This window comes from Solanum verrucosum, unplaced genomic scaffold (genome assembly GCF_900185275.1).
Source record: "Solanum verrucosum unplaced genomic scaffold, falcon-dt-bn FXZP01000144.1, whole genome shotgun sequence".
NCBI classification, from domain to species: Eukaryota; Viridiplantae; Streptophyta; class Magnoliopsida; order Solanales; family Solanaceae; genus Solanum; species Solanum verrucosum.
Window position 1 is genome coordinate 319916 of NW_026020773.1, and position 22195 is coordinate 342110.

Below are 22195 nucleotides of genomic sequence, written 5' to 3' on the forward strand. Positions count from 1 at the left end.
TTGATGTACGTGTGTCAGATCCTCCAACGGGGGATTCAACATAGGTTTGAGAGTCCGAGCAACATAGATGCTGAATCATGATTATCCTATTTTTGTCATCCTGATAGTGTCATGTGGAAATTCATAAAGGGCTTATTATTGCTGCAAAATGCCTAAAGAATGAAACCTAGGCCCATCATCTTCGAGTTTCAAATCTAGAGTTTGACTCAACGGTTGGCTCCAGACTGATTTCTCGATCATCAAAATACCTTGAAAAGGTTTAAAGATATGACCTACTTTTCTATTGAATGAAATGAAAAACTTGAATCCCGTTCACTTCACCGGTGAAACTAGGAGAAAAATTAGGCCTATTACAACATGTGAACTCGAAGCAATAAGTAGATCCGTTTGGATCTGGTCCTATCTGACCCAACCCTGGAACATAGAACGACCGACCAGTTGTGAAGTTCATAATAAGGCTCCAAATTTGCAAGCTGTGACCTTAGCCCGCCCCATCAGTCTGGAGATGGATCTAGGGCGGGTTCAACTGAATCCATTACTCTAAAAGTATACGTATGCAAAAATGAAAATTTAAAATGTATACATCTAACATGATCACATCCTTCAACGCGCCTTTCACACATAAAATCTTTGTAGCCTTTATCTATACAAGATTTCGGAGAAACATAGTGTGTGGGATGGAACAAAGTTTACAAGAAAACACATTATTCGTGTAACTCGATGTACCTGAAAGATCGATAGTCATGTTCTATCAGTTATCTTAGAATCAGTTCTTTCCGAGTGCCTCGAGGGAGAATTAGTGGACTCCCTCGAAGAACTATGTCCGAAAATGTTGAACTTTTTACCAATCCTTTTGGAGAAAGATTTCATGAATCTTCGGGAGCTGGATTTCTGCATATCTCTCTTCATACAAACATGATCTTTCTCCAAGTCATTCAATCTCATCCTCATTCGCGCTAGCTCAAGTTTTAGCTCCCTGTTTTCTCGTCTCAACGAAGCATAATTGTCCTTGGGAGACATTGCTGCACTAAAAGCACCACTGTTTATCCTCCAAGATTGATGCATTGGCTTAATGTCATCATCAGGATACGAGCAAAACAAGGCGTTTCTTAGCCTTAATTGCTCGAAATAGAGAACTTGAACGATTGATTGTAGAGGAAGACGTTCATTTTGTGCAGCGTGTGCACCAGCTTCTTGTGAGAGTTTTTGGAAATCAATCGATTTGCATAGTCTCCTCTTATCTGGATCTGATAAAGTTAGATGAGCCTGGAAATGTGAATCCATGAAGAGTCTTAGTAATTATGAAGACTATGTTGCTCGGACTTTCCAAAAATATCATCAGGTACGTGTCAGATCCTCCAAAAGTAGTGCATTTTTGGATGAACGAACACAGGTGCAACAACAACATTTTGGGAGAGTCCGCTCAACATATTATATGAAGGATATAGGTCTCTCATTCAAACCAACAAAACTTTTTCAATCATATCTCAAATAAGTTGAGGAATACATACTTTGAGGTAAACGTCGATGGCTCGATAAAGGCCATCGTGTACACTACGCGCGTGTGCTGGTAATGTTTCTGCAACAGCAATGAACTTGTTCAGCTTCAGATTTGCATCTGGTGCAATTTCAGCTAGGTAGTTGTCAACCAGCTTTGATACTTTGAACAGTGCAGTTTGTGATGGCGTAGCAGTAGGGCTATCCGATTCAAAAACCGATACATCTTCCATCTCATCATCGCTATCGCCTTCCTGCTGTGAAAAATTAACCAAGATCCTATGCACTGTGTCAACATCAAACATTGTATCACCAGCATGACGAAACGAAGGAATTAGTATGTCATCCAGAGTTGCTATATCCAGTTGAGATCCTATCCGTCTCTCGAGATCAAGCCTACAAGCAGCATTGCAGTCTAGCATCACAGCACTTCGCAACAATCCAAACAGAAAGCTCAAGGGAACGACGAATTTCTCAACAGGCATCAGGCTAACAATCGTCTCAACCACGAGTTTTTCTTTTGAACCAGAAATGGACTTTTGTATTAACTCCTTCTGTGCATAGCTTACTAATGATGCTGCAATGCTTTCAGGCCTAACACCGCGAAATTTCATTGCAGTTATGACACGTTGGTACAAGTCGATACGAAGAACAGAAAGATCCTCAATCCACCAATCCCCTTCACAATTGGCTTGTTTACTCATATGCAACCTCCCTGAGCTACTATACTCCAAACGCGAGAAACTTGAAGCGATCTGCTCAACACAAGCTTTTGAGGCTACAGCATCGATACATCTGCTAACGATTTTCAACTCATCAGCAAGGGGGAGTAAGTTTTCGGATTGTCTCAAGACTTCAACACACATTTCAAGATTCTTGCAGACAATGCTGTCGAGATACTCTTCAGCTCGAGAACCAAGATTGTTTTTCGAGTGATCCTCTGACATCTCGAGGTAATCGGATACACAACAGAGTTGAGCAACATTTGATGAAGTGATCTCAAAGTTGACACCATAACAGAATTTGGCTGCTAGTTCAAATGATTCAGATCCACCTGGTAGACTAACAAGCTCAATTCTTGATATATCAGAATCTCTGTGCTCTGCTACAAGCCTCCGAATTCGTCCACTTCTCGACACAAGGGGAAACTGAAATCATAATTCTCATATTGTTAGGGAATTTCTACTACATTATGGTATCTGAAATTGCTCATATGCATGAAAAAACTGAAAAAAATTGAACATTGATATTATTGGAGACTCTGTATCAGATTTCTTTCTACTGTTCAAGTGGATCAATCGAATGTGTTCTGTTTGATAAAAATCATCAACAACATACTCAGTGTAATTGGAAAAGTGGTGTCTGAGGAGGGTAGAGTGTAGGCAGACCTTATCCCTATCTCGTAGAGATAATGAGAGTGTTTGCGATAGACCCTCAGCTTGAAACAAAAGGCATTTGAAAGCAATTTTAAAAGAGGAATACATAAATGAAAGCACTAACAACAATGAAATAACGTGAAATGGAGAATGGTACACAAATATGGAAGAAAGAACAATAACAATAACAATGAAATAATGTGATATTCGAATCACAAACAAATACATGAGATAAATTCAAGTCGAAGAACAAAAAACTATGAGAATATTGCTAATACTACTAGTAAGAAAGTAGGTACAAGTACGACCACCAAGCCTATCCCGCAGAAAAGCAATGGAAAGGTCAACTACCTACCAACTTTCTTTCCTAATCTGCGCCCTCCAAACCCTCCTACCTAAATAAACTTGAATTGTTGAAATGTTGAAAAATTACTTTGTAATGTACATGGTCAACGTTATTATTAATGTATATATAGTAGATGTTGAATTTCTTAGCATCTTCGTGTGCCTATTTCTTTATATTTTGAATCCCCTCAGTGAAAATCCTGATTCCGCCACTACTGATGTTGAGAGTCAGGTTCAATTAAACCCATCATTTTTTCAACATAGATCATAGATGTATACATGAAAACTTCGAAAAATGTAGACTAAATATCAAGTATTGAACTCAATATTTCAAACAATTCCAAACCTCTAACACGTCAAGTTTAAATACTGAATTTGCGTCTGATTAGCGAAGAAATTGGGGGTGCCTTACCTTGTGCAATGAAAATATGGCACCATCCACTTCTATTGTTATATCACTTGGAACATCTCTAAATACCCTATATGACAAGAAAAACAACCAATTAGCCAAAAAAACTTAAAACAACTTTTTTTGTTGTGAAAATGTGAAATTTCACCTATGAGTCAACCAAGTTATAACTAATATACACTGACAATATAAAATCGTATTTTTTACACCATCAAGTTACTTAAAAACCGATTAATGTAGATTTTGAATACAACATTCCGCCTCCTCCTCCTTTTTATTGACTGACGTTGCCACTCAATCTAACGACAATAAAACTGTCTCCTCTTTATAGCAAAACATAAATTCATATACATGCAAAACACAATAAATGACCTATGACAACACATAAACTAGAGTCATAGCGTTTTCTTTATACTGTCAGTGTATATAATATACGAACCATTCATTGTATCTTTGCCTTGATGCTGACTTGGTTAGAGGCATTTGATGGTGGTGGTGCTTGTCCATGGACATGGTGAAAGAAAAAAAATTATATTTGAATTTAGAGAAATTAAGAAGAAAGAAGAATGTGAAAGGTTGTTAAAGAAAAACAAGAAGAGAATAAGAGACAAAAAACACAAGTAGGAGATTTTGTTGTTGTTGGTTGAGTAGTTTTTTCGCCATTTTTTGTCAAAAAGTTTGGCTTTTGTTTTCAAAAATCATAGATTACATTTGTCTAAAGCAATGGCCTCTCTTGTGGGACATGTTTTTATTAGTAAACTAAATAATAGCGACTTAATTTAAAGAATTTTCTTTAAATTATATATATCGTTCTTTTTAGAGATAAAACTTTTTAAAATGTGGAATTTGTAATTTAGAAAATAGTTCAAGTTAAATATAAGTAGCGTAAATCTTTTTTACCGTACAAGTTCAATATATTAGAGGATATCTACCGTAAGCTTCTTAAAATGTGAGATTTATAATCTTGAAAATAAGATAGATTATCTACTACAACAAATAAAGATAATTCATTGGTGTAAAAAATTCTTATACTGATAATGTATATAACTTAAACTCAATTGGTAATAAGATAATAAGTTGCTCAACCAAGTAAATATGACCTTAAACTCTTTATTAATTTAATGTGGTATATTATAGTGTAAATATTTTATACTATGAGTATGTTTGGTATAAAGGGAAATGCTTCTTATGACATTATTTTCTTGTGTTCGACATGTAAGGAAAAAATATTATTCTTAAATTATTTATATATAATCTAGATAAATATTATAATTAAGGACTGAGGGTCAATGTGGAGGTAAGGATGAGGTGTTTAAAGTTTGAAGAACATAATCAATGTGAAATGTCACTTGTGAAATTTATTTTTCCTGCTTCAATTAGAAAAACTTTTTTCATCAAGATAATTTTTTCTAAAAAGTATGTTTTATTTAACATAAATTGACCTACAAAATATGAAAAAAATTCAAAATACATTTTCCACCATTCCAAATCGCAAAATTTGGCTTTTAGAATTCAATCACCTTTTTCACATTGGCAATGTTTATTGAAAATGAAAGAAGGAAAATTGGGGAAAATAAGGAAATAAAATCAAGAAAAATGTAAAAAGATAAAGTTGTGCACTTTTTAAAAATAATTTATCAAGATCATGATTATCCTTTACCCACCACATTTATCTAAATCATACATACTTAGAAACAATTTTTTATGGGAGGGCCCAAAGTGTTCCCATTAATTGGAATATAATCAACTTTTGTTGACTTTAAAAAACTATGAATATGATGGAACATGGTATAACAATTTTTATTTTATTTTTTAAATTTTAAAAAGTGTGTAAAAATTTCCCATCTTGATTTAACTTTTATTATTATAGTCCTTGTGATATCTATCTAGACACATTTAATCTTGAATTACTTGAACTATGCACTTTAATTTCTTTACTCGTGAATATTCACAATTTAGAATCATTAACTGTTTCACTATTTAATTATACATATGTTATATTAAATTTGTATCATTAAATCATATTTAAAGGTAATATACTTCTAAAAACAGTACAATACACATTTTAATTAATTAAAAATTAACCCTATTGACTTGAATCATATGTCACAAGCTAAGAGACAAAAACAAAGTTCATCATAATTAAAGGATCAAAAATACTATTATTCTAGTGCAGTTAGGCCTCTTTATAATAATAAGCATCCTCTCTAATAATATTTCTCTATAATAATCATATTTTCTGTGAAACTGATCTTTTACTGTATGTTTGTTATAATAATATTTCGCCATAGCAATAAACTTATCATAACAAGTGACGCCTTTATATAGAGGTTTGATTTGACTTTAGAAAAATGCAGCATGACAAATAAAAGTAGACGGAGGGAGTAATAAAGTCAAATTCAATGAATCACATTCAGACTTTATGAACACAAGCATGCTCAATAGCCACAAACATACCACCTAATTGTACTACACATCTTCACATGAGATTTAAATTAAACCTAATGCTCATTCATTTTTTCCTCTTGTATTTGGTATTTATTTCGGGACTCGACTAACAATAATTTGAATAAAAATTCCAATTAAAAACAAATTTTATTAAGATCAAGATCTGAAAGAGAGGATTTAATTTCCAAAATTCCAACTCATCATATAAAGAAAATTTAACAATTAAAAAAAATATCAACCCTAAAGAAGACATATAGGAGATGAGTGGATATATAATCATTTTACGCATGCACTCATAAAGTTATTTTGCTGCTCAATATCCCCCTTAAAGTTCAAAACCTTTTGAATTAGTCCTCTTATTTATAGGGATATTTAAAATATAAATTTGATGAATTTAATTTTTAATATTTTTATTACTAAATTCTATTACATATTAAAATTGGACGGGTTAAGTTATGACCTGACTTTTAATCCATTTTGACCTAATCTATATCAATTCAAGTAACATTTGTACGTGTCACTAACTCAACCTATTTTGATATGCTCAAATTCAATATAATCCGTCTATTTAAACACCCCTAGTCTCTATTTTAAACAACACCCTAGAAGCCACACATTAAGTTAGAGTTTGACTATCTCAATTTTAAATAGCACCCAAGAAAGCATTTGCTAAGTAAAAGTTTGACTATTTCTATTCTAAGCACACCCAAAAAAGCAAACGCCAAAATTATAAAAAATAAAAAGATCCCTTTTCCAATTTCCAGCTTTTGTTTGTATCTTTCAAATTGGTGGAGCCATGCAAATTATATCTTTGTCTGAATTAATGGGGATAAAATCTTTTTACTGTTATTTTAACTGATTGATGTTGTAGCATGCCTACTATCATTGTTCATATATTACATCCAATTAAAAAATAAATAAAATGAAAGTCATTATTATATATATAGGTATAGGGTACTCTATAGACTAGCTAATTATATTGTGTCATCATTAATTAGACTATAAACCTTATCATCAAGTTTAATAATTTCTAATTTAATTAATTGTTCATTAATCTTGGGAGAATTATCTCTTTAATTGATATTTATGGCATATGCATCATCTATATTTGAAAATAATTTACAATTGATTTCTCAAATGATATCATTTTCAACCTCTTTCTTTTCATTTTTCGCTTTCTTCCCACTCCAACTCCCAAAAGGTTCAATAGTGGTATCACTTATCCTATCAGTGTATCCCGAGTCCTCAATCTATCAATTGATGATGGAGGTGCTCAACCACTCGAGCAAGCCTCACTTGTTAACATTTCAACCTTAATTGTGTACGTGTGAAGTTAATTTGCTTCCACAAATAATATGTCAAACTTTAAAGAATGTTTGTTAATGTTTTGCAACTTTAATTGTATATATTCAAAATTAATTTAAAGTGATTTAAACTTACAAAAGTTTATAAATGTTGGCTATATCTTAAATATGGATCCTAAAATCAACTATATGTTCACTTGGCCCAACATAAAATAAAATAAAAAATGAAGATCCAGCAAAAGGGATGGGAAAGCCCACTAATTGTATTTTTTAGTTTGGGCTTATTATATATTTATTTTGGGCTTAGATGTTAATATTCATATGGGCTATTGACATGTATATACATTTTTTTAGATCAAATTAATATAATTTTAATCAAATATTTATGGAAAAATTACATAAATCTCACCTTTTAGTTTACTTATTACCATTATCCCCTATAAGTTTTACAAATCTCCAAAATCCCTCATTTTCGCGCATCAGATTAGTGTATCAGCGCTTATATTATTTATCTCGCGCATCAGATTAATGTATCAGCGCTTATATTATTGTATCGCGCGCATCAGATTAATGTATCAACGCTTATATTATTGTATCTCGTGCATGTATCAGCGCTTATATTATTGTATCTCGCGCATCAAATTAATGTATCAGCGCTTATATTATTGTATCTCGTGCATGTATCAACGCTTATATTATTGTATCTCGCGCATCAAATTAATGTATCAGCGCTTATATTATTGTATCCGTTTGAGAAATTTCTGTAATTATAAACTTTTAAGGAATAGATTGTAATTTTGCCTTAAAAGTATGTGATTTCTGTAATTTGCCCAATATTTTTTTAGCAAACTAAACCTAAAACAAATATTGTAGTTCATTATCCACACAAAAGAAAGTAAATACGATTTTTGTTCACCTATCCTTGTTTATGTATATCATGCTTATATTCTGTTAAATAACTTATATATGACAAGTTATATAAGTCTTATAAGATACATACATTATGATATACGTGTATGATATACATTATAAATTGTATAATTATACATATTTTGCCTGTTTATTGTCAAAGAGAAGAGTTTATTGGTTAAATGTTTCTCTGGGTGACAATAATTTTTATATCAATTATTGTAGATAAATAGAATTCAAAAATCAATAGCAAGTACAATACAAAAGTTACTTCTAGTGTGTTGATTATCAGATAAATCTCTCTCATACTAAATAGTACAAATTAAAAACGAGTTGAGTGACGAATAACATAAATATCCCTTTTAGACTGTTTTGTAAAAAAAAATTAGTCATGAAGAGCTAGATATATTGTTTCGAGCTCCTATGTTTACGAAAATCATTTGCTTGAAACCCATTTTCGAATCGTGGCTTATAAAAAGAGATGAATTTGAGATAACGAATACGGCTTGAAATGCTTATGGACGATGACATTAACATTCTTTATCAACGAACACAACTAATGTTGCGGCAGACACCTTCAATCGATATTTCACAAAGTTAATTATATGAGTTGATTCATATTTGATTCGATTTTATTAAGTCTTTCACTCCATCTATTTTCAATTGTACGAGTTAGATGTATACTTAAATAGTTTATTCATTTTACTAATACTAACTGCCACAATATATGCACATCACAATAATTATTTTAACTATTTTTTTTAAGGGACACCAAATTGGGTAGTAATAAAATGAATTTTTGTACAATATATTATGTCATTCAAATTGGGGACCATGAATTCTTGTGTTTTTATACATAATCATGTGACCTCACAAAGGCCATAGACTAACATTTTAATTATGTCTTTAGTTAGTTAAGATATTGTCGTTTTGATTCGATTTTTCTGAATTACTTTTAGAAGATTCGAATATTATAAAAAAAAATAATAATATTTTAACCTTAAAAAATCTTAAATTATATGATGCAAAATTTATTTTAAATGAGTTTCATAGTCACATTGACCCATTGTTGATCTCACCTCATTTAAAAAGTACAGTATTTCCAACTTAATTAATTTGTAAGGTTTAAACAATTTGTCATTAAGAAATCAAACAAAATATTTTTATTACTCTTATATCACCCAACAAGTCCTATAATATTTTTTCAATACTATAAACATTTCAATAATAGGGTGTAGACATAAAAATAAAGTAAATATTCAATGAAGAAAGATTATACCTTAGAAAATAAAGAGAGAAGTATCAAAAACACTTCTAAACTTGACACAAATTATTAGTTTCATTCCCGAATTATTGACAGTCTTAAAAACACCCGTCAACTTGACTAATTAAATAGTTCGGGGATGATACTAATAATTGTGTTAAGTTTAGGGGTGTTTTTGATACTTCTATCGAAAATAAATAAGAGAAAATTTCAGATATAGCAAAGATAATAGACATAATAAGACTCTATAACTATAGTTTTGGTAGTTATGCTTTATAACTATAGTTTCGTTTGTCATGGAGGTTGCGGTTTGTATATTTCGTTTGCCAATATACAAGATAATTTATTATGAATTTTCCATAAATAGTATACAAATAACTAGGGTACACATATACAAATTTTGAATTTATATAATTAGCAACCGAATTATACAAATCTAGATTAATGATCTTTTAAAAGGCGTGTAAAAAAGAAACAGAACTAATTATTTGAGACGAAAAGAAAAAATGTTATTAAATACATATATTCAAAAACACAAATATATAAATGGCTGAAAGATACCATAACCAGATTCATAGCATGTTTCCCAAAAATCCTTTTTGTCTGTTTGTTTCTTTGATTCATAATCATATTTACAACAGTTTAATTTATATTATATACATATTTATGCTATATAATTACTTAAAAACTAATCACAACTAAACTACTCATAAAGTTGTGGGATCAGTAAACATGGAAAACAAGGCAGATTATATATTATAATAAGTTAATATACACTAATATATAGTATGAAAATTCTTTTATATTGGTAAAAGTTTGATTTAAAATTATGAGGTTTCAGCTTCAAATTTCAGCGGAGAATTTTTTTTCTCATTTACTTAAGCGGTAAGCGCCTTAGGGATATTGTATTGATATGATATAGATGAAATAATTATCCAACAACTAAGTTAGTACGGAAGAACTATTGTATTATAAAAAATCCTTCTTTATACCAATTCCCCAACAAAGTTTTTGAACATATCAGAACTTCATCACACAAAATTTATTTTACAATATATAAGTCACATCATTAAATTAAATCTTTTTTAATTTGCTAGCTACTACTATAAAAGGAACAAATCTTCCAACTTTCTCCTCAACAAATTCATCATCAATTATCCATCCCAAAATTTAAAAAATGGAAATATCATCAAAAGATCAAAGCAAGAAAATTATGTCCAAAGAAGAAGAAGATATCCTAAGTGTTATGCAATTGCCAATTAGTTTAGCCCTAAATATAGTCTTGAAAGTCACTATGGAACTTGGTATATTTGATATTTTGTCACCAAATGCACAATTATCCTCTACTCAAATTGCATCCAAAATTCCAACAAAAAATCCTCAAGCTCCAATTATGATTGAAAAGATTTTGTGTTTTCTTGCAAACCAATCTTTGTTGAAATTTACTCTTTGCAAAGAGGATAATGAAAATGGACCATTTTATAGTTTGACACCTTTGAGTAGAAATCTTGTCTCTAATAAAGATGAGGTGTCAATTGCTCCCACATTTCTCTTCATTAATGACCAAGCCATGGTTAATTCTTGGTATAAACTATCATTCTTTTATACTCTTTCCGTCTCAATTTATATGTTGGTATATGAATTTAGAGAATTAAACGAGTTTTTTCATCATAGTCTATTCATGTTTTTTTAAAAAATATTTTAAATTATCAATTATAGTTAGTGACTTATAATATTTTTTTTGCGTAAATTTAAAATATGTCAATTTGAAGATTGTATGTCTGAATTTACGATCAAAATTAAAAAAAAATTAACACTCGAAATTCAAACTATAATACATAAATTTGGACTAAGGGATTTTTGTCTTGTATTTGACATGTTACTTTTCATATTACTAGCTAATCTCACTCATATTTTAATACACATGTCTTCTTCATTATCTTAATCATCAATAATGCAAATTTATTTAATACTTTTCAAAAGGTTTAAGATACATACACTAACAATACAAGTAATTTTTATATTGTCAGTATAATTGACCTCTTATAGTAGATTATTCACCCTTTATTCTACGTTATTAATAAACGATACATTATATTTGAGTTATTTGCAAATATTTTAGAATTTTTACATAGTATAGCCGTATGTATAATATTCATATAATATTTATATTTCATACATAATTAGTATATATTTCTAAATATCGATTGAACTGTTAGTGCATAAAACTTAAACTTTTTTCTTTGATTTGTAAGGTTTTACTTGAAGGATGCAATTCTTGAAGGAGAAGTACCATTTAACAAAGCACATGGAATGGGTGTATTTGAATATCATGAAAAAAATAGTAGATATGCTGAGGTAACTAATAAATCTACACAAACATTGAACAAGATAACCATAACTAAAATTCTTGAGACCTATAATGGCTTTCAAGAAGTAAAACAATTGGTAGATGTTGGAGGTGCTCTTGGTTCAACTATGGCTTCTATAGTTTCAAAGTACCCTCATATTAAGGGTGTTAATTTTGATTTGCCACATGTCATCAAGGATGCTCCTGCTTATCCAGGTACAATTTAAGTTAAGTTATATATATTGACAATATGAATATGTTAAAAGGGGGGGGGGGGGGGGAAGGGTGGTTAAAATGTCTATAATGTAAATATGACTTTTTTCCATCCGTTAAAGGAGAATCTTGGAACAACAATATAGTTATTTTCATGTGACTTATAGGCTATAAGTCATGGATTTGAAACGTGGAAGCAACCATTAATATTTACATTAGGATACATGTTGTCTACATCACACCCGTTGGGATGCGGTCCTTCTCAGAATCCTACATAAACGTGGGATGCTTTGTGCATCGAATTGCGCTACTCTTCCATATATATATTGGACCCCAATTGACCTTTAATGTTAGTTTTTGAATTAAAATGCTCATCCTTCCACTTATTTTTCGGGCAATTGCGATCCAATGGAAGGGGGGTATTTTTAACTTGAAAATTAACAATAAGTGCAGTTGGGATCCAACTAGTAGAAGAACGACAAGTTTAAGTCATTTTCAATATGTTAGGAGCATTTTAAACTGTTTTTCAAATATTTTATACTGTTAATGTATTTATTTTTTTATAATAGCATATATTAGTTATCATTTTTATTAGACTATCAAAAAATGTTGATGACAGAGTTATATATTTCCTTTCTTGTTAGGGGTTGAGCATGTTTCAGGAGATATGTTTCAAAGTGTTCCTCAAGGAGATGTAATCTTCATGAAAGTTAGTATTATTTCTTTTTAATTTATTTGATTTTTTTTTAGTCCGTCTTAACATATGATAACATTACTATATTTGTAAATGATTTAAATATAAATTTTATTTCACCTTTAATGAGATAGTTTATTTATTTTATACTATAAATTTTAAATTTAATTTCTTTCTTTATTTATTAAATTTAAAAGGGATTAAAATGAAGAAAATATCTATTTTTACTATGTTTTGTCAAGGAAATCAAAATTAGAAATATACAATAGTAGCGGAAAACTATCTCTTCACTATCAAATCAATTAAATAATAACTATAATGATGCCCTAGACTGATTATGCAAAGTGCTTTCGAGAAGATTAAGACCTATCTTTTTTATTCTCCGGTCTTGATACTTTTTTATTAAGGGAAGAACCCTCTTGCTATACCTCTGGGTCACTGAAAACTCCATGAAATGTGTCTTAAGCCAGCATGATGAATGAGGAAGAAAGGGAAGATTACTACTTGAGAAATAAGCTGACGGACTCATAAGTGAAGCAACTTAATAACCCAATTAAAAAGAAAAAGACATCATAGTGTAAATTGAGTGTGTACAATTTAAAATTCTAAGTTACTATATCAAATTTGACGTGGTCAACTTATTTTAATGGTGTGAAAATTATTTACATTATCAGTATACATAACATAAGTTCATCAAAAAAATTCCTAGCAAGGCAAGGAAGATGAAAGTGCATACAAGATGACTAAAACATCACTATTATAAAAGAAATTCAAACAAAATAATATACAAGTTTTATTAAATAAATTTTATGTGGTCCTCCTATTAATATTTGGTTTTAACCATTAATTTTATCGAGTCGCCTGACACATTAATTATTATAATGCAGCATGTAATCCATGATTGGGATGATGATGATTGCATAAAGATATTGAAGAATTGTTGGAAATCTTTACCTAATTTTGGTAAAGTGGTGTTAGTTGAACATATAAAGCCAAATAATCCACAAACAAATGATTTCTTTTCCAAGAATGCATTTTTTCTGGATGTGTTTCTCATGGTTGTGACTCCTGGAGGGAAAGAAAGAACAATGGAAGAATTTGAAATTTTAGCAAAAAAATCTGGATTTTCTAGTTTTAAAGTCATAAATTCTGCATTTTTAATTTGGATTATGGAATTGTACAAGTAGTAACTTTGTTATATTCCTTAAAATAAATAAGGGATGTTTTACCCCGCACAGTTTGTTACATATCGTTTCATAATATATTGTATTGTATTGTAATATTATATTTTGACTGTTTTATTTGAATAGATTCTATTGTTTCTCATCATAACATGATAATGTCAGACGTCAGTAATTTGAAGAATACACTTACTATTATATAGGGATAAGGCTCAAGTACCCCCTAGACTATGACCAAAATCTCAAAGACGCACCTTAACTAAACTAAGGTCCTATTACCCCCCCACCCCGAACTCATTATTTTTTTGTAATTTTATACACTTTTGGCTTACGTGGCACACTCCGTGACTCCACACAATTGAGGCGTGTGGGAGATATTTAGATGTCACGTAAGAGGGTAAAATGACATTAGTTTAGTTAAGATGTGTCTCTGCAATTTCGGTCATAGTCTAGGAATACTTTAACCTTGTTCCTATTATATATATATATATAAAATAAGGTATGCTACATCTATTGTCACGCCTCGAGCCTACACCCTAGGCGGGACTGGCACTCGAGAACCATTTCTGGTCCCAAGCGAACCCTTGGCCTGACTTACTTACTCAGCGGAAAACTTAAAAGCATAAATACAAGGATTCAATGCATCTCTACTCAACTGTTTAATAAAATACTTAGAACGTTTAAAGGTCAAACATTCAACTTGGCCAAAATGGCAACTCAAGTATTAACATATGAAATAATAATGTAAAGATAATTGACTGTTGATTGTCTATGAAAGCCTCTAAAACGAAGAGAGATGTCGGGACAGGACCGCCAATCATCCTAACATCTGAAAAGCTAAACAATTATGAAAAAAACCCTCCGAAAAGTAAGGAGGCTCACCAACTGACTCTAAGTGCTCAACCTGATCAACGGGGTGCTGGATGCTGATCCTGGTTACCTGTCTCTGCATCATAAGATGATGTGGGCCAACTGGTATCAGTACACTGAATGTACAAGTATGCGAGTTGGAATGCTAAACATAACATAGGCTTGAAAAAAATCTGAAAGGAACACTTACTTTGGCTTTTCTCAACTCATGAATAACTTAACTCAATGTAAAGCAACAATACACATGCAGTATATAGAAAACTTTTAAGACAATAGAAAGCAACTCAATTTGTTAAAGAAATGTGATAACAACTCAACTTACTTATATAATTATAAAGTAATATAGTTTCTGTGGGAGTTTCTCTAACCGACAACCATCACTATGATCCTAAGTGGTGATACAACGTCTTGCCCACGCTGTCAGAACTGTCCTATACTTTGTCGTCATATAGGACGCCTTAACTAAGTGGATCCACTAGTCTATGCTAAAAAGTACTTAAGGAATCATCTAAAAAGTATGATCATTTAGTACCCATGATGGCTACATAGTTTATGGAGACTTGAGTTATTATGAACTCGCGTCCCCATATCGGTACTCAATACTACTCCCAAAATGTATTTAGCTCATGTGTTTGTAAAAACAAAACTCTTTCTTTGATTTGAGATAACTACTCAAAGCTTAATTAGCTTAAAAGCTCTCTTGGAAATCGGTGTTTCCCTTTCTTGTTCAAATGTGAAAACATTTTAAACCCTTGGGAATACTTAGTTCCCGTATAATCTTTGAAGAAATGAACTCAACTCTTTACTCTTTGCTTAACTTAAAACTTAAGTCTTAAAAAAAGTTAAAAGCATTTGTAAAAGACTCTAAGAACTTCCTAGACTTGACTCTTAACTTTCCTTGAATTTGAATTTATGGATTCAAGGTTATGATTCATGTCTCTGGATGATTTCTAGATGTTTAGAAGTCATTTAGAGTAGTTAGAATCAATAGGAAGTGTTAGTACACTTTAGAAGGACTTAAACAAACTAAATGACAAAAAACGAGTGGAAAACGACGATTCGGGCGTATCCCTGGCGCGCCGCACTAGCCCCAAGTTACTGGGGCTCATTTCTGGCACATTGCAGGCGTGCCGCCCCAGCCTCTTTGGCGCAAATGGGGCATGCTGCGCCAGACCCTCCCCAGGTGCGATCTAACGAATTTCTCTTCTCGTTTTCTGATCTAAATTTCTACTAAACTCGATCCCTTTTCTCAAATGCCCTTTAGAATCAGATACCCAGAACATATACGCAAAGATCTAACTTAACAACTCAAGGAATCGACACTCTAATCTCAAGAAACTTCTCAATCTCAACCCAAATTCAAGAAACAAAACAATTCAAGAACACCCATCAAGAACATTCAAACTTCCAATCCTTTAGAACGAATTTATGCTGAATTAAACATGTTTGGCACGTGGGTGAACGAACCCAACGTTATGAAAGTCTCACATACCTTGTAGGATCAAATCCTTGATGAAACCCGCAATCAATCCCTTACGAAGACGACGAAATCTTGATCTTTCTTTTCCTTTCTCCTCTTTTCTCTTTTCTCCAAGCCCTAGCGTGAACTTCAACTTTTCTAAACCGACTAAAATGATTTTACCCCAATTAAACTCCTAAAAATGAATTACAATAATTAGGTAAGGAAAAGACTAAAATACCCTTCAAAAATCCGGTTTTAGACTTTCCTTATTTGAACAGCCCAAATTCAAATGGGCATATCTCACTCATACGAACTCGGAAACGAGCAAACTCAGCGGCGTTGGAAAGATTATTCCAAGATCTTTCCTGAGATATCTGGAAACACACCTAATTCATCTTGAGCTAGGAGTTATGGTGGTTTGAATTTGACCAAAAATCTAACTTTACATAACAAATTTTCCAGATTTTTATATTCTTTCCAAAAATGACTATTTCCACTTTCTAACTTCTTTCTAATCCTTTCTAGTTATGGGGTGTTACATATATGTTGATGGTTAATAATATGTCCATTTTCCTTTAATATACATAATCTTACTTAGCTTGTGACACCCACTCATCCAGAAATCAGCACTTTCCATCCTTGAATATCACTACATAATCACGTATTATGATCAGTAGCCAATTTAGAATTAAAAATCAATAAATTCAAAATTAATATATATTTGTTAATAATGTTATCTATAGTAATTTTTCATACATGTAAGATTTATAATCTTGGAAATAATATAGATTGTGTGCTATTAATAGAAAATTGTATAGCAGAAATAGGAGATGCATGATCAAATAGTTGTTAGATGAATATCAGTTAAAATTCATATTTTTTAATTCTTATTGTTGTATATGAATGTATACATAATTCGAGCCGATAACGCTTGATTCAATTGAACCTACAAAATTTGTCGTAAATCCATGAGACTCATATGATATGATCTTACGTAAAATCAAATAAGCCTAAATAACTTGATTCAATTGGATACACTGAGTCTACTCTAAATTCACCTTTACTCATAAAGTGAGTATTGTAATCTTAAAAAAATAATGCAAGTTACCTACTAATCTACCACAACAGAAAAAGGTAGTCTAATATCTTAACTAACTTCTTTTTTTTTTCATAGGTTACATTTATAATTTGGACTTATAACATTGAGTTCACCTGAACCTACAAAATTTGTTGTAAGCCTATCATCTACCGATGGACATTATATATATATATATATATATATATGACATGACTCAGATGGACAAAAATATTTTATCTTAATAATACCTTTTTTTTTCTGAACCCTTCATGTATTGTTATAAGGAGGTAGATACTAGATCTACGTTCAAGTTAAACTTTTAAGTTTGTACCATAAACCTATTGCATTTTTAAAATTGAGAAAATTTTAGAAATTACTATATCTTACTAGCTATTTACAAAATGCAATTATTGTTTCAATAATTACCATTCATAACGAAATTTTCATTGCGAGTAACTTGTATCAACTGTATTTGTTCATGCATAATAATTGTATCAATGAATACAATTAGCGTGTATACACAATAAATACGTAATTTCATTATATCAATGCACACAATCACAATAGATTGTTTGCGCTCATTCAACATATTGTATTCATAATTCTCTCATACAACGAAATATTATGATGAAGAAGAAGAGGAAGATACATACAACATACACTTGTAAGACATTGTATTTTAGTATACACACACTTGTATTTTATGAGATTTTAGTGTGATACACTAAAATACAGTGATACGTATAGGTATTGTATCACTGTATGTGAATTGATACAAGGGAAAAACAAAGAATCGGCACACTGAAAAATGGGTCAAGGATGAGCTCCCTAGTTATTTTATAGCAAAGTATTTCGTTATAAAACTTAAATAATAGCTATGAATGATAATTTTTTAAAAGTATATTTATGCATGGTAAATAGTAAAAAAATGGGTAACTCAATATTGATTATCATCTGAAAAAAGCTTCTATTACTAGTCAATACACTTATTTTTCCGAAAAATTTAGTCAAACACCCTAACTTTTTAAAATAAGGACTTTTATTTTCTAAAAAACTTGATCAAACAGGCTATGACATTTCTCAAACTTTGCCTCAAGCTATAATTTACAATATAATTTTTACATATTACATGCCTCTTACTTTGTACATCTTATTATTTCATATATTAACATCTAAACCATAAACTCCAAATTCTAAAACTAGAAATCTATCAACATGCCAATTGATCTCTAAATGTAGAGATCTCCTCAAATATTGGCAACCTTCTTGATTTGGGCCGGGCCCATTCATTTATCAAATGGTCAAGCCCATTTACAAAATCATCATCCAAATCGAGGCCCGGTATGTTTTGCAAGAAAGGTGGGGGTTGCTTCGAGTCCAATTCCAGCAATAATTCTTTGACTCGATTCTTTGTTTTTGTATCATCAGAACCTAAATATTTACCTCTCCAAACATCTTCGAGGATATAACGGGCCTCATCATATCGGGCTTGCTTGATCAAGCATTGGGCCAAGTTGCAGGCCTTGTTGCTGTCTGAATAAATCATTTGGGCCTTCTTGTACACCACTTCTGCAGCCATAAATTTCCCTTTTTGCATATAAGCCCAACCCAAATTACCCTACAAAAGCACAATTTATTTAAAGTTATACAATTTTGACGTCATTATTTAATTTGTGCTTGCTTTTTAAATTATTTAAAATGTGTATTTGCTTCAGGATAACTTTAAACACCATGTGTCTAAAGTTAGTCTTAACAAAGTTTAACATAAGATATTAGGTCTAATGTTTCATATAGTTGAAATTCAGGTATATATACTAAAACTCAGTCATTTTGTTTGAATTCGGCCATATATAGTCGAAGTTCAATCATTTTTGTCTCACTTCAGCTATTTATGCTTGAACTTCAGTCATTTTTGTCCGACTTCAACTAATTTTGCTTGAACTTCAGTCATATGTGCATGAACTTCGAACAAAGAAAAGACTAAAGTCAGACAAAAATGACTAAAATTCAACCATTTTTGTTTGAACTTCAGACAAAATATTTGAATGTCAGCCTATAATATTTAAATCTTGAATCCATCTCTGCCTGAAACGTTACGTCATGAACACCATCCAACAAAATTAAAGAATGTGTAAGTATGATATCTACCAGAACTCTTGCAGTCTCTTGGGTGATAGTAACTTGAATCTTCTTTCCATGAGATCTAGCAATTTTAATAGGCCTCCCATTGAACAACTTCCCTTCATATATTTGTCTTAGCTTTTGCTTTAATAACCTTATTTGTTCCTCCACTTTTCCACATTTCTACATTAACCAAAAACACACACAAAAAAAAAAAAACATTAGGAGCCAAGTTAGGGTGAGCAATGTGTTTATCTGAATTTCTTTCGCTAAAAAAAATCATTGTATTTTAAATTCTCTTAGTGAAAATCTTTCATTCCACCGATTGCTAACTATATATACAGTCGGACCTCTTTATAATAACATTTCATTATACTAACCATGCAAGCTTTTTAAAAAAGATTGATTTCATGTTATGTTGTCAGTGGTAGAGCCAGAATTTTAACTAAGGCGAATCAAAATATGAATAAAAATAATACAAGAAGAAGTTTAAGGGGATTCAACATCATTTTCTATATATACATAATAGAAAATTTAATCAAAAATATAAACAATCTAATTTTCCATCGAAAGGAGTTTAGATGAATTTCTCGATCCTACCTAACTTCATTTGTGATGTTATTATATTATATACTTTTTGACGATATTTCACTATAACAGCTAAAATATATCAAAACAAACGACGTTATTATACCTTAAAGAGATCAAGGAGGACATTGTCTAGGGATTCTTGAGCTTGTTTAGAACAAAGGTATCTAAAAGATTTGATTGCTTCAATGGCTTCTTCACTTCTATCCAATTGCTTCATCACAACTGCCATGTCTTTTAGTGCACTGTCCACTCTGTCCCCTTCATTTATTGCTTTCACAAACCATATTATTGATCCTTCTGGGTCCTTCATAATTAGCTGAAATAATATAATTATATTAAAGTCGTTTTACACTGTCAGTATCTAATAATGAATCGATGAGTATGATCGCAAAGTAGTTAGAGGATAAGTAAGAATATCTCATTTTCCATATACGATAATTATACTGAAATGATGGGATAAAATTGTTTCGAAATTAGCTAATACCTCAAGCCAACATACAATAAAGTTAATCCCAATTTTATATCGTATCAAACGACCCCTTAGTGTGTTATTGTTATATGGCTATGTGACACTATTATAACAATTACAATATATCTAGTTTGGTTCCATGTACAAGTAAAGTTTGAAAAGAGTGGTTTGTATATAAAAACGTAATCTGATAGAAAAAAATTTCTGAAAAATCTTGTACTAAGAAAAAACCGTTTTTCGGAACAAATTTAAAAAGGAGAGGCAGAAACAAGCATAGTTTAAGTTCTCTTCTATATATGCATAAAAATAGTGTGAAAAAACTAGTTACCCAAGTAGATTATTTGTAGATAGTTAAGTAATTTTTTTAATGAAAATTATTAATCATTACTTGATTATAAAAAAAGGTAATTATAATGAATCAATAATTCTTTCAAGTGGTGATTTTGTTGTACTAAGTACAAGGCTAGTTTAATAACAGATTATAAATAAATGATGCAGATAAGTAGTAAATGTAATTAATAAAATACTTATAAGTACAAAAGATTGTCTTACTTAAGTATACGCTAGTTCACACAGCTATTTCAGATATCTCGAGTAAGAAAACGAAATAAGTTTAATAGTTAGAATTTTATTTTTATATAAAGGTCGCTTCAAACGAGACTTGAAATAAAAGGTAATACACGTAGAATTAATATCTCTTACTGATTCAACTCATCATGTACAAAAAGAGTTTAATGGATACAAAATTTTTTAACTAAAGCTGACCATCCATGATTTGTATTAAAAAAAATTAATACTATCAATAAATCTTTAACATGTTATATGATGATTCTATATGAACAATTACATGTAAGTATATCTAATAGTTAAAATTATTATTTTTTACAAAAATAACCAATTTATTATACCTGAGTATATACATTTATCAGTACAAAGAATTTTAATATTATCAGTAAATCCTTAACATGTTATACAGTAACTCTATATGAACATTTACATGTAATTATATCTAATAGCTAAAAAAAATATTTTACAAAAATGACCAATTATTATACCTGAGCATATTTGGCTCGATCGAACATTTATGAATTTTAATACTATCAGTAAATCTTTAACATGTTATATAGTAACTCTATATATACAATTACAAGTAAGTATATCTGATCTGATAGTGTGAAATAAAAATTATACGATCGAAAATTATACTTTTGCAAAAATAACCAAAATTATTACCTGAGCATGTTTGGCTCTAACATAAGGTCCATCACCTGAAGGAACCTTATAAAATACATGAAATTGTTCTTCCTCTTTCTTATCCATCTTTCTTTTTATAATATATAGTCTTTAATATTTTTTTCTTCAATAGAAATGTAAGTGTGTATAATGTATAGTTCTATATTTGATTTTTTGATACTAATATGTAAAAAGCTAAAGTGATAAGATCCATGAATCTGGTGTTAGATTCATTAATAAACATATATACGAGACAAAAAATTTCCCAATCTACACCAATAATTCATCATTGGGGACTCCAAGATTGAACCTAGATGACTATCCGTCTATATTACTTAGCAAGTTGTTTTTTTCGACAGCTTTAAATCGTAAAGTTGACGG

At 30.7% G+C, this 22195-nt stretch overlaps 3 protein-coding genes across 3 annotated transcripts; 1 reads left to right on the top strand and 2 right to left on the bottom strand.

Moving 5' to 3' along the window:
• Positions 1 to 712: 712 nt before the first annotated feature.
• On the bottom strand, positions 713 to 4348 carry LOC125813028 (BTB/POZ domain-containing protein At5g48800-like). Its single transcript, XM_049492521.1, has 4 exons — positions 4067 to 4348; positions 3631 to 3697; positions 1512 to 2645; positions 713 to 1266 (listed from the first exon to the last, which is right to left on the bottom strand). The coding sequence occupies exons 1-4, from the start codon at positions 4138 to 4140 to the stop codon at positions 742 to 744; spliced, it is 1800 nt and encodes a 599-aa protein (XP_049348478.1). The 5' UTR covers positions 4141 to 4348; the 3' UTR covers positions 713 to 741.
• Positions 4349 to 10689: 6341 nt separating this feature from the next.
• On the top strand, positions 10690 to 14129 carry LOC125812908 (caffeic acid 3-O-methyltransferase-like). The gene is made up of 4 exons (XM_049492375.1): positions 10690 to 11136; positions 11808 to 12118; positions 12760 to 12824; positions 13697 to 14129. The coding sequence occupies exons 1-4, from the start codon at positions 10730 to 10732 to the stop codon at positions 13994 to 13996; spliced, it is 1083 nt and encodes a 360-aa protein (XP_049348332.1). The 5' UTR covers positions 10690 to 10729; the 3' UTR covers positions 13997 to 14129.
• Positions 14130 to 18593: 4464 nt separating this feature from the next.
• On the bottom strand, positions 18594 to 22012 carry LOC125812895 (protein SULFUR DEFICIENCY-INDUCED 1-like). The gene is made up of 4 exons (XM_049492361.1): positions 21815 to 22012; positions 20216 to 20428; positions 19549 to 19704; positions 18594 to 19018 (listed from the first exon to the last, which is right to left on the bottom strand). The coding sequence occupies exons 1-4, from the start codon at positions 21899 to 21901 to the stop codon at positions 18611 to 18613; spliced, it is 864 nt and encodes a 287-aa protein (XP_049348318.1). The 5' UTR covers positions 21902 to 22012; the 3' UTR covers positions 18594 to 18610.
• Positions 22013 to 22195: the final 183 nt, after the last annotated feature.

Coding starts and splice junctions, on each gene's coding strand:
- LOC125813028 (XM_049492521.1), bottom strand. CDS start 4,140: ATGTCCATGGACAAGCACCACCACCATCAAATGCCTCTAACCAAGTCA. Junction 2,646..3,630: donor CCATATTTTCATTGCACAAG/GTAAGGCACCCC, acceptor TTATGATTTCAG/TTTCCCCTTGTGTCGAGAAG. Junction 1,267..1,511: donor CCATCGACGTTTACCTCAAA/GTATGTATTCCT, acceptor TCACATTTCCAG/GCTCATCTAACTTTATCAGA.
- LOC125812908 (XM_049492375.1), top strand. CDS start 10,730: ATGGAAATATCATCAAAAGATCAAAGCAAGAAAATTATGTCCAAAGAA. Junction 11,137..11,807: donor CAAGCCATGGTTAATTCTTG/GTATAAACTATC, acceptor TTGATTTGTAAG/GTTTTACTTGAAGGATGCAA. Junction 12,119..12,759: donor GGATGCTCCTGCTTATCCAG/GTACAATTTAAG, acceptor CTTTCTTGTTAG/GGGTTGAGCATGTTTCAGGA.
- LOC125812895 (XM_049492361.1), bottom strand. CDS start 21,901: ATGGATAAGAAAGAGGAAGAACAATTTCATGTATTTTATAAGGTTCCT. Junction 19,705..20,215: donor TCCTCCTTGATCTCTTTAAG/GTATAATAACGT, acceptor TGGTTAATGTAG/AAATGTGGAAAAGTGGAGGA. Junction 19,019..19,548: donor AAGAGACTGCAAGAGTTCTG/GTAGATATCATA, acceptor GTGCTTTTGTAG/GGTAATTTGGGTTGGGCTTA.